The sequence below is a fragment of the Podarcis liolepis genome (genome assembly GCF_965112155.1).
Source record: "Podarcis liolepis genome assembly, chromosome: 2".
Lineage (NCBI taxonomy): Eukaryota > Metazoa > Chordata > Lepidosauria > Squamata > Lacertidae > Podarcis > Podarcis liolepis.
In genome coordinates, this window is record NC_139555.1 from 35,904,415 (window position 1) to 35,916,777 (window position 12,363).

The window sequence follows — 12,363 nt, forward strand, 5'->3', positions numbered from 1 at the left end:
GTCCGGAAGCCCCAAGAGAATTTTCACCCTTTCATTCAAGGCCCTAGAGAAGTTGATTCATAAAAAGAAGGCAGACAGGAAAAAAAACTGCATTTCAGATTTCTTCAAAATCATGTTTTTTTTCAAGGGGAAGTTGTCACCAGCATTTTGCTGTGGCATGAATTAGTAAAAGCAGGTCTAGCATAAAATTACAAGAAGTAACATTTCCAATTTTTGCTCCGGAAGTTCTAAACTGTGTTTCCAACAGTGGTTATGCATCTTATCTATATCTTTTCCTATTGTGTGATAACTTTAGTTTTCAGGATGACCAGCCTTTTCAAAGGAAATGACTCACTGCTGTGCTTTCTTGTTTTTCCAGCTGAGCATGCTGGTTACAGTGAAGCTCGTCAATGAACTTGGCTTTTACAAACTACACTTTTTTTCTTCTTCTTCCTTCTTCTTTTTCTTCTTCTTTTTTACAACAGTGGAAAAAAGAACGGGAGGGGGAGCAGAGCAGCCAATCAACAAAAGGAGTAGAATTTCCAGTTCAGTTCAAACAAGAGCATAGTTTTACCCTCCCCCTTACGATAAAAACCCTAACCAATAACAGCATCTCTCTCAGCCAAAACATAGCATCCAACCAATAAGCAAGGAGCCTAGTGGCTCCTTTCCTCCAATCAAATGCAAGCAATGGGGTTGAAGGGGGCGGGACAAAGAAAGAGAAACATCCAGCGCCTGGAAGATTCGCAACCGAACGTTCATACACGCAGAGAACACTGCAGCGGCCAATCAGCGGCCTCGGGAAGCGTGGAATAGAACGTTGAGACACCGCCGGCTTCCCCCGCTGCCCACCCCGATTTTCTCCACATGCTCCTCCCCTGGATGCTGTTGTTTGTGGTGTTTTAGCTGCCGAGGAGCTACGAGAGGGGCGGGAGGGGGACATCAACATACCCTTGTTCGTGCCAATTGAAGCAGGAGGGGGAGGCCGAGGGGGCGATTCATCGGCTCTGAAGCTTCGGATACACAGAAGCGGCTTGGGAGTTTTGGGGAGGAAGAGGAGAAGAAGGGATCCTTTGTGGATTTTCCCCTCCCCGGAACACTCACGCATACCGCCGGCGCCGTGTTTGGCTCTCCTCCTCCTCCCTCCCTCCCTTGTTGTGGTTTCGTTTCTCTCGCCATGTCGGTGAATATGGAGGAGCTTCGGCATCAGGTCATGATCAACCAGTTCGTGCTGGCTGCGGGCTGTGCGGCGGATCAAGCAAAGCAGCTGCTGCAGGCGGCACACTGGCAGTTCGAGGTACGTTGAGACCCCTTCTTTTTTACCCACGCGGCACCCCTCCCCCCCACCCGCAATGCCGACGAGCGAAAGGTGGTGGAAATTAACGCGAACCCCCCACCTCCAATTCTTAGTAGGGTGGCGGGTGGCGGAAACAGTTGCCCGTGGTGGTGGATTCAGCAATACCCCCCCTCCCCCGCACCACACAGACGTACAAAAAGATCCTGCACCCTTTTGTGTAACGCGGGAGTGGGGGGTGGGGGACGGCGGATTTCTGCTGGCAACAGATAAATAAACAACCCATCAAAGGCATTTAAAGAACGTCTGCCTCCTCCCGGAGTAGTAAGTGCCTTCCGGGGCTGGGAATGCGCTGGGCCTTTTTGCGTGTTGACTAATCTCTTGTTGCAGCTGGTCGTGGGAGAGAGAGAGAAAAAAAGGGGGGGTTGGACGCACATTTATATTATTGTAATTGTTAGGCCGGGAGAGAAAGGCTGCTGCATGGTCGGAACAATCGTTGGAATAACTATTTCCAAAAGCCATGAAGCTTCGAGTTGAAGGGAAACTCGGAATCGCTCTAAGAATTGAAACCTCCAGTAGGCCATGCGGTAGTTAGGGGGGTGGGGGAAGAGAAAGACGACCGGTTTGTTTCTGCTTATCTAGCCCCCATCCCCCTAATAGTAATTTATTTCTTGACTAGGCCACCAGGCCCTTGCGGAAAAGAAGTGTCAAGGAGACGACGGCATTTTTCCCCCTCGACCGGGGAAGGGGGTGTGGGATCAGTTTCGAAGCTTGGCCTGTGTTTAGTAATCTCTCGCACCCTAACACACACACACAAGCGGTTTGCATGGTGAAACATAGCAACATCGTTGTTTTAAAGAGGAACGTGGTCAAATTCTGCCCAGCCTAGCCGAACTGCTTTAAAGGTGTGCTCTTTGTTTTGGTTAATAAGGCTGGAGAGCAGGAAAAGGTTGGCTTGAGCCTGCATCTTGACCACAGATGCAATAAGGCTCTTTGTTCACTTTCACTAGATATAGTGTTTATACTATACTATACTATAAATTATACTAAAATTTTCGTCCCTTCTGCCCCCTTATACCAATACTTCTTCCTGCCCCTCTTGTTGTTCTAAATCTAAACAAACACTCGTATTTCTGACTTGATTGTCATTTTTTTTTTTAAAAAAAAAGAGGAAACCACCCCCAATTGCGATTGGGGTGTGTGTGTATGTTCCCTTACATTCCTCAGTCTCTTCTTCTAGGCTCCTGCCTTTTGGTGTGTGTGTGAACACCTCTTGTCTTGTGAAAACTGAAGGCAGGGGAAGCTCTGTTTGTTTTGGGTTTTCTTCTGTCTCTTTTGTTGTTGTTGTTCCTGTTCTCCCCTCCCAAAAGGGAGAGGGAAGACAAATTAACATTTCAAAGGTGTCCCAAGCCAATGCTGAAGAATGTAAGGGCCCAAACCGGGCCTGTGTTTGTCAACTTAGATTATTTGCTGACACTTCAAGTATTTGGGGAGGGGGGAAAGAAGCATGTCAGGAGGTCTTCTCCTTTTCTTTTTATTGCTGCAAAAATCTTGCTGCTAATCCGTGCCCTCCAACTTCACTTATTTTGTTCAGGCTGTAGCCCCTTGTTCTAATTGTAGGCTTGTGTTTTTTTTTTAAACATAGACTGCTTTGAGTGCTTTTTTTCAAGAAACCAACATTCCTAACACCCACCACCACCATCAAATGGTAAGTAGCTCAAACTTCTCAGGTTCACGCTGTTCTTCACAGTATCTTTGTTTCTTGTGGGCTGAAGTGAAATTTTGCAATTGGAGTATGTGTTTGTGTGTGAGTGCGTGCCATTTATTTTTTTAAAAGAGAAACACTTTGCATATTCCTTGCTTCTGTGGACAAATAAACCCAGAACAAAACTGCCTTAGTCCTTTCCCCATAAGCTTAGAAAGCACCTTCTAAATGACAAATCAAAGACCACCCCCTTCCTTAACAGCAGTTGACTTGTCAAGCCGTGTAAATATGAGGAGGAGGAACTCTTTTGCCTTGTATGTGCAACGTCTGCATAATTTTACACAACCTTTGATACTGGGAGGGGAACACGAGCCTGCAGCCAGCAGTGGTTGTGCATTCAAAGCTGTCAGCTCTTCAGACAGCCATATTGCTCTGCAACAAGAGAAACACACAGACTGCAAATGTAAACAAGAGCCAAAATGTCTGCCAGGAAACATGGACTTCTGTTTCTCTCTTCTCCTCCCTCCGCCCCCAACCTTTGTGCTCACATAAATCTACCTTACTTATGTTTATGCTCTTGAATAACTGGAAAACCTTCAGGGTTGGAGGGAAGGAGCAAATTCAGACAAAGTTTGGGTTTTTATTCCCCCTGCCTCTGCACATTTTGTCTAAACTTGAGCAAAACTTTACATGACCTTGACTGAGGGCAAGTTTCTTTGGCAAGCAAAGGAAGTGGTTTTTTTTTTTAAAGGAAACTAAACCAGTGCTGTGTGCTAGGATAATAGAAGATAGAGACTTAAGCTGCAGCTCCCCCCCACCCCCGTACTTGGCCATTGTTAAAACCGATGTCTAGCCTTAGAAGTGGGGGGGGGGGGGAGACTGGGGAAGAAATATCTCATGGAATTTTAATGCTGTTTGCTTGCTACTTGGGCAGCGTAGATTTTATTACCCCGAGAACCTACTAGTTTTCCATTTGAATTTAGGGAACATTTTCAAAGCGTTTTGTTTTGTTTTTGCTATTGCATGCCCATATCTGTAAAGCTTTAGCTGCAGTAAGAATGTGTAGCTATGTAAGAGCGATCCTGTTTATTCAAATGGTCACAAATTTAGTTATGTAGTGTTCTACCTTTAGATATGCTCATTAGATTCTTAGTTATGTTCCTCAGGCTGGCCTTAAAATAGATTAAAGTGAATCATATGATAAAAGTTATGAGAATGTAAAAACAACAAAATTAATAGGAAACATCCAGCTGGGAACATTAGAAGGGTCTGTATCATAAAATTTCCTGAAATGGATATTTGTGTGCATGCCTTACTCCTTTTTAAGGCATTTTTGTACTGCTTCTCAGGAGAACCTAACAAAGTGATTTATGGAAAATAATTACAACATTCCTTTTAAAAAAAGTAAATTAGGATATTTACAATCTCAGTTAAAGACTCTTGTGCATTTTCAAGTTCTACAGGGTTAGACATAGCTGGAGAGGATGTTTAGCAACTTTGGGGCCACTGCCAAATAAGCCCTGTACTTAAACCTTAAGTTTTCATGTAGAACAGATTCTGAGCCTGTCACCCCTGGTTAATCTTGGGGAAGAGAGACTTTTAAACCATGATTCATTCTGGTCACAGAATTAAGGTTGTTTTATGTACCTTTCCAATGTGAGTGTAAGAGTTGGGGAAACGTGCACACTTTCACTTGTGAAACCCATGAAAATGTATGTTTTGTCCCAATTGCACATACCAAAATACGAAAGTTTTGAACATGACTGCATAGGTATGCAACTGCACACATTTACTCCTTTTATTGATATTGGAAAGGAATATCACATGCACAATGGCCCCCACCAGCTTGTTGAGTTAAGAATACTAATAATTAGACATTGAAAGTTTTTATGGGGTAGTTTTTTTTTACTCCAAGCTGATTAAAGTGTGTCTTGGGATGGTAAAATGTCCTAGAATAAAAGCCATGATGTGTGTGTTATCAGAGGAAGGGCACCTAACTGCTTTTTGGGGAAGGGGGGTTAATTTTTCTTTGAAAAAAATTGGATAGTATTTTTATTTTACCACAATAGATTAACATTGGCCTGGGTGGGGGAAACACATCCCAGTGTCAAAAATCAGTACAGTGGTACCTTGGGTTACATGCGCTTCAGGTTACAGACTCCGCTAACCCAGAAATAGTACCTCGGGTTAAGAACTTTGCTTCAGGATGAGAACAGAAATCGTGCAGCAGCGGCACAGTAGCAGCAGGAGGCCCCATTAGCTAAAGTGGTGCTTCAGGTTAAGAACAGTTTCAGGTTAAGAACAGACCTCCAGAACGAATTAAGTTCTTAACCCGAGGTACCACTGTACAGTCATACCTTGGGTTGCGAATGTGATCCATGCAGGAGGCATGTTCACGACCCGCACCATTCGCAGCCTGAAGTGCTGCATCTGTGCATGCGCGTGAAACAATTTGGCGCTTCTGTGCATGCGCCCGACGTCATTTTGCACGTATGCGCGAGCGACGAAACCTGGAAGTAACCCATTCTGGTACTTCCGGGTTTGGCGCTGTCCGCAGCCCGTAGTGTTCGTAACCCGAAGTATGACTGTAGATTGGGGGGGGGGGCTATTTTTTTTTGTCCCAGGTGCATTTTGTGTACAAAACAAAATTGTAAATGATAAGTGGCTGAAATTTGTGGACACTGTTTGCTATTCTCCAGATGACAAAAAAATTTAAGAAAACTCTGTTCATCTACTTCTGTACTGTATATATTTTGCAATGAGCAGTGTGACCCAGTTTTCTTGGAGATAGGTTAACTTTAGCAAATGTTCCTTTCCATTTGTCTTTTTTGTGTAATGGGCATGACCTGGTTTACAATGCACTTCAGAAGCATAGGAAGCTGTCTTGCAGCAGATTGGATTATTTGTTCATCTACCCCCACATATAGTCTCCTCTGACTTTAGTATATCAGGCAGAGAAGAGTCTGTCACCTCATCTGCTCCATGATTCTTCAGGTAGTGAAGCTGAGGTTTGCATGCAAATAATGTTTTCGGGAATAAACAAGGTTTTGGGGGTGTAAAGCCCTTTCACAGTTTAACAGAAGTATTAATGATAATCAGGAAATGTCTGTATTAGTTTAGCAAAGGAAAGCTGAGCTCTCAAAGATGGAGAATTGTCGTGCTTTTAGAAGATAATTTCCGTTTGTCATGCCAAGGTTATAACTTTGGGGTTAAATATCTCTCTTGTTTTGATTCCTGGAATAATTCAAGATTTTATTAAAATATTGAATCAGCATCTTCTCTTTGAAATGCAATTTAACAGCTCCCTGCTCTAAAGTATCTTTAGTCTGTTTAAAGGATCTTTTCTCTCACACCCTCTCCATATGGCTTCACAATGTCCTCGTCTCTCTGGTTTTGTTTATCATTGCTCTGGTTTTGCCTTATCACTAGTATTTTATGAATGCCTTATCAAAGTTCATGTGTCAGGTTCTTTCTTCCCCTTCAGCAGAGTCCTCCCTCTTTTTGTCAGGGGTTTGCTGTGCAATACAGTATAGACAAGTAAATTCAAGATGTTGGGAAATAAACTGTGGTATAAGAGGAATGGCCTGTATGAGGTGGCAAGAGCTGGAATCCTGATTCATATTCCACTGCCAGGTTTGTTGGAACACGTTCCCTGTGGCCAGTGAGCTAATTTAAGCTTGCTCTTTTAATCCTGAATGTGAAAGTAGATCTCTTGTGTTTAGAGGTTTGCTTGAAAACTTGGATGCCGTGTCCTTGAGTCGCTTCACATGTGACTTACAAGGAATTCAAGCCCATCCCAAGTGGTGAGGCCTACTAAGTTCTCTGAGACCTCGTTGACTTTCCTGTCTCCTGGTAACATTAAACCTCTAAATCATAAATCAACTAACCCTAGATATTCTGCACTTGAGGCTGCGGAATGGGGTCCTATGTTGCAGTGTTAAAATGTGTACAAAAAGTTTGCCGAGTTCTCCAGGAAAAGGGGAAATAAAACAGGCCTCTTGACCCTTTGGTTAAGCAAGTATGGAGGACTTTTGGCTCTCCAGTTGCAGTGTTAGAAATTAGCCAGGCATGTTTTCCTACTGGTGTGGGTCCAATTGTGACTACGTGGAGATTTCTGGACACCGAGTTGGCGCCCACAGTTTAAAAACCTCTGCCTTAGTCCACAGTTATTTCCACTTCCACTGAGTGTGGTTCTCCTTCTTGCATGCTGTGACAAGTGAATTGTTGTAAGAGCAAGCTACAGTCAAGCAATGTAGTTGAGATCACAATCCAACCTCCTGGCAAATAGACATTCTGTTGTGGCAACTGTAACCCAGATTTAAGGTGCCATTTGGCACCTAGCTTATATATTTGAGCTAACACTGTCCAGATGTAGATTCAGGTAGGTAGCCGTGTTGGTCTGATGCAGTTGAAAAAAATTAATAAATTATTCAGTTGCACCTTAGAGACCAACTAAGTTTGTTTTGCGTATAAGCTTTCGTGTGTATCTGAAGAAGTGTGCATGCACATGAAAGCTTATACCCAGAACAAACTTAGTTGGTCTCTAAGGTGCTACTGGACAATTTTTTTTTTATTTGTCCAGATCTTGTTGAACTACAGCTCCCATCAACCTAGGTAAGCATTGCCAGGCATGATGGGAGATGTAGTTCTGCAACATTTGGAGGGTCAAAGATGCCTCACATCTGGATTAGAGTCACTGGAGATGCCATCTTGATCCTTTATTGGGTCCAGTAGTAGCAGCCTTTTTATTATATAGGTAGGATGTTTCACATGGGCACAGCCCACACTTCCCCCATGCATCTGTCCCAATATATGGCTTTAAAAAGTCCAGCTTTGCTGGAAGGCATTATATGTCTGCCGCCAGAAATCTGGCTCCTGATTACCTTAATCTGCATGATGTCATCTTATTGTGAGGTTTCATGCCGGGTGAGTAGGTATGATACATATAGGAAACGACAAACCCTGGTATGTGCGTTGCATTCAAGAGTTCTCGTGTTTCAAGTGCTGCCATCTCCAAATACATCTGAGAGAGGCTCCAGTCTGAAATCCTGGAGAACTATTGCTAGCTAGCACATAGACAATACTGGATTAGACGGGACTCCAAGGTCTGACTTGGGGAGAAGGCAGCTTACCTGTGATTGGCAGCTGGGGTTTGCAGCACATCAAATGGAGCCAGGCAGCATTGAGGGTTTGTCATTTGGGTGTGTGAGACATTGCTAAGGGTAAGTAAGGGAAAGGTGATGATGCCCTTTTTGCATCATGGAGCTAGACAACATTCCAGGGATCACCAGGAGTCTCGGCTAATCATGTCCATACCCGGAGCCAAGCTGGAATCTTGACGGACCCCTTTCATCTTGTGCAGTCCCTTCTGCAGCTCAGCTAGCCGGCTGAAAGAAGCAAGTAGGATTTCAGATTTGATTCAAGGTGTTTGAAATGCTTAGCACACAGCGGGGGAGCCTAGTTCAGTGCCTGACTGCTACAGGGAGCTTAGCCTGTTTAATCTGTTTTATATCCAGTTCTTGGTGCTGTGTGCCCTTCTGCACATATTGCCAGCAAATCCACTTCTGCCCTCCTTTCTTTGATCCTTATATTTGTATGTTTGTGTGTGTTTCAAGCAAGTCACCAGCGCTCGCTGACAGGTAGACGCCACTTTGAAAAGCAGCACCAAACCAAAACAATAGAAGTAAACAGATTCAGCAGTCTGAGGAAAACCTCCTTCCTGCTCTCCTTGTCTGGCATTCTGAAATTCCTTATTTCTCTCATTAGCATGCAGACTGCAGATTTGCCGGGGCTCCATTTATTCATAAAAACTGTTTCTGAGATGTAGATTTAAGCCAAGGCATCGCCGTAACATAGCTGTGTTAAAGAGACACGAGCTGGGCCCATTTTTACATGGCCTGGAATGTTTCTCCCAACTGCCAAGCATTAAGGAGTTTACAGTTCCTGCATTCGCTAGGGGCAGTTTAATAGAGATTGCAAACAAAGGATATCCTGTCTCCTTTGGAAGGCTATCTTCAATCCCCCCCCCCCAATCTCTCTATAACCGGTGACACATTAATCAGGAAACTAGTGCTCAAGTCATGATGTTCTGTGTGACTATTCCCTCCCAGAAACCCCTTTTGTAATCTACGTTTCCCAGAGGCATTTCAGGATCTTAAATGTTGGATTTTAGAGGGTGGTGTTTTGCTTTGCTTCCAGCCCCTCTCTCTGGTTGAAACACTAGCATGTGGGGCATATGAAGCCCAATGGAAAATCCCTGGCTCCCCAGAGAAAACAAAAATTTGGGGGTGGAGTGGAGAGAAACTTGGTGTATTTTTATTTTGTTCTTGTGGCAGTTCAGTTAAGGGGCATCTAGTTCTGCTTAAAGAGTCTTGGGTTGCTGACATCACCTCCCTCCTCATTGTGGTCTACAAGCCCAAGTCCTTGGTTTGCTTGACACCAGCACTACCCTGCCACCGAAACAAAGATTGTCCCTATCCATGTCTTCCCAACTGCTGTGCTGCCACCATGCTAGTCTGCTGTTTCACTTCCTCTCTCCTTAGAGCAGGGGTCCCCAAACTAAGGTACGCCGGCTGGATAAGGCCTGAGGGACTTGTTTATCCGGCCTGCTGCCACCGCCCACACCGGTGCACTGCACAGCTGCCCACTTCCAGGCCGAAGGAGCACCGGAAATAGCTTGTACGCATGCGCACGCGTTATGTGCGCATGCAGAAGCGCTATTTCTGGTGCACATCCGGGTCGGAGGAGGCCCGTGCACATGCGCACAAGCTATTTCCGGTGCTCCTCCAACCCGCAAGTGCGCTGGAAATAGCGTATGGGCACGCGCTCCTCCAGCCCGCCACGCGATCGGCGCTGGAGACACCGGCCCAAGGTGCGCTAAGTTTGCTGAACTCTGCCTTAGAGATCAGAGAACCTCAAGCCTCATGCAGCCTTCAAAGACCTCTCTGTTTGACCAGGAACTCTCCCCTAGCTGCACCCAGTCCCTGAGGCCATAGATCCGTTCCTGGGAATACTTTCGCCTGTCTGGAATGTGTCTTTGATCTGTGATCATAATGCCTCTTGCTTGCTTGGAAGGAGGACAGAGGTGTGAATATGTTTTTTAAAAAACCCTCTCTGCCTTTTGTATTGCTAAAAGTAACATCCACTGCTCTGCCCACCACTGGTATCCAAGCCCACAAGGAAAGGCAAAAAAAAAAAAAGCTTACCCACCCCTGTTTTAGAAAGATCAGCAGAATGGGCAGGGACCCGGGTGCTGGATTTTATCTTCTCAAAAATAAGGAATTGTGTGTTCCTTTATCTTAGCACTCTTGGGTGTTATCTGAAACCTTTCATAGCACCTGGGATAGGCTAATCCAATTAAGTCTGCTGTCTCTTCCCACATTCTCTCTTCAGACTGAGGCCAATGCAAACTTTTCTCCTCTTCCCCAGGCCACTGCTTTTGCTCAACGAAGAGCTTTGGGGAACTCAAAAGCTTGCTCATTGTTTTGTGCACTTTGGGTTGGTCCTAATAAAGGCCTTTCCCTGCTGTGGTTGTTGGATTTATTTATTTTTAATAGGCCATCACAACTACTTTTTTTACTCTCTTTAGATGAGCAAAAAGTACGTAGGTCCGGATCTCCCAACCCACTTTACATTAGGCCGCCAAATTGAAGAAAGCTCAGGAAAAGCAGGGGTGGTATTTTGGGTGGAAGGATTGCAAGCTTGCGTTCTAGTACCAAACACAAATTCCTGTCCTTGGCAGTAGGCTCTTCTTTTAATTCCAAATGCTTGCCTGCTTCCCATCCCATGGTTTTGTACTTAGAATCAACTGGTAAACCTTAGGGTTCTAGTGAAAGGGGGGGGGGAGTTCCTGCAATACACACACACACACACACACACACACCTCTCTTTGCAGTTAGTGACAGTACTTGGCTTGAGTTCGGTGGTTGCTTGCCTGGGCCAGTTACTGACTTAATGGTACTCAGGCCCCACATCTTCTTCCGGGGGGGTGGGCATCTTTAAAGCCCGCTGCCCTCCCATCTCAAGTTGCATCCAGAACCAGCTCTGCTTAGCTTCAGTGATGTGACTACTGCCTGTTCACTAGACCCAGGCGTTGGCCCTCCAGATGTGCTCCTGTTAGCTGCAGCTAGCATGGCCAGTGGTTAAGGATCTAAGAGATGATGATGATGAAGAATTTTTATTAAAAATTTACTTGTGTAACCAAAAAGTACATACAGTGTCTCTACTTTCAATTCATAGTCATTTTCACAGTTTGTTTACATTTGGTATGAGACAATGTTGTCATAGACATTATACACTTGGGGGGGGGGAAGAGGGGAGAGAGATGGGGGGGGTTAATGATCTTTCAATCTTTGCATAGTATTTGTGCAAGGTTTTTGTGTTACAGATGTAAGAGCTGTAAGCCGGCATGTGGGGTAGAGACCTTCTGACTCTGCCTTTAGGCTGTACAGATATGACATTGTAGATAGGCAATAAATAAAGTAAAAAAACAGCACAGCTGTTCCCTTGATCCAACCAGTGTTCCAGGTCATGTATGTGGGGGTTACAGAGGCAAAATTCCATGTGTGCTTGCATGCGTTGGAGGCAGATAGCTGCCCTGGGGCGGGCTTTCATTGCCTTTGAACTGCTAGCAATTTGGAAACTCCCAAGAAAAGACATTGAATTAAATCTCCTAATTTTAGTTTAGGTACTTCATCTGAAGAGAAGGAAGTAATTGCTTGGTTGTGAGTATTTAAAGGTTTTTCCCATTGCAGTGAATGGTCTCTAGGGTGATGCTGCATAACTTAAAACTAACCATGTATAGACCTAGCCAGTCCTTTAGACCAGAGGAGAGCATTTAACATGGTGTGTGTGTGACTCAGTGACCCAATATCAGTGTTAAGATGTTACTGCCTGGATCTAGAGGCCTGTATCTAGGGTTAGTCATTCTCCGAATTGACCCATTGAAATTAGTGGGCATGACTAACTTGTTCCCATCAGAGGAACTTTGATCCTGGAAGATCTCCAGTTGGGGAAAGGAGGGAAGGTAATCTTTAACCCATTTCACCACCACCCCCAACACCTGAAGCCTTCTTTGATCCCAAGAACCTATCCCAGAGTATCAGACTTTCCAGAACAGTGTAGTGCTGTAGTGACACAGAGAGTTGCAGGAGAAAGGAGGAATTATTTTAAGATGGCCTGAAAAGGCAAACTCTAGTCTGAAAACTACAATAAAATCTGCACCCCCCACTTTCCTGCAGCGAAGGCCACGGCCTTTTGACCTTTTAGTGAATGCTGTTCAGGGCTCTCCCCATCCTCTCCCCATCCTGCCCTCTTCAGTCCTACCATTTTTCAGCTACAGTGGTACCTTGGGTTAAGTACTTAATTCGTTCCGGAGGTCTGTTCT

General features: G+C 44.8%; 1 protein-coding gene and 1 long non-coding RNA gene across 2 annotated transcripts in view; one reads left to right on the forward strand and one right to left on the reverse strand.

Annotated features, from left to right (window-relative positions):
• The first annotated feature begins 584 nt into the window (after positions 1-584).
• The window catches only part of UBALD2 (UBA like domain containing 2), a 31,477-nt gene continuing 19,698 nt past the window's right edge, over positions 585-12,363 (forward strand). The window contains exons 1-2 of the mRNA XM_083487740.1: positions 585-1,276; positions 2,919-2,981. Of these exons, the coding sequence (XP_083343866.1) occupies positions 1,157-1,276; positions 2,919-2,981 (183 nt within the window). The 5' untranslated portion in view covers positions 585-1,156. The remainder of the gene's footprint in view (positions 1,277-2,918; positions 2,982-12,363) is intronic.
• On the reverse strand, positions 931-12,263 carry LOC310699615. The gene is made up of 3 exons (XR_014522157.1): positions 7,500-12,263; positions 5,336-7,430; positions 931-5,107 (listed from the first exon to the last, which is right to left on the reverse strand). It is a non-coding gene; the product is annotated as an uncharacterized lncRNA (long non-coding RNA).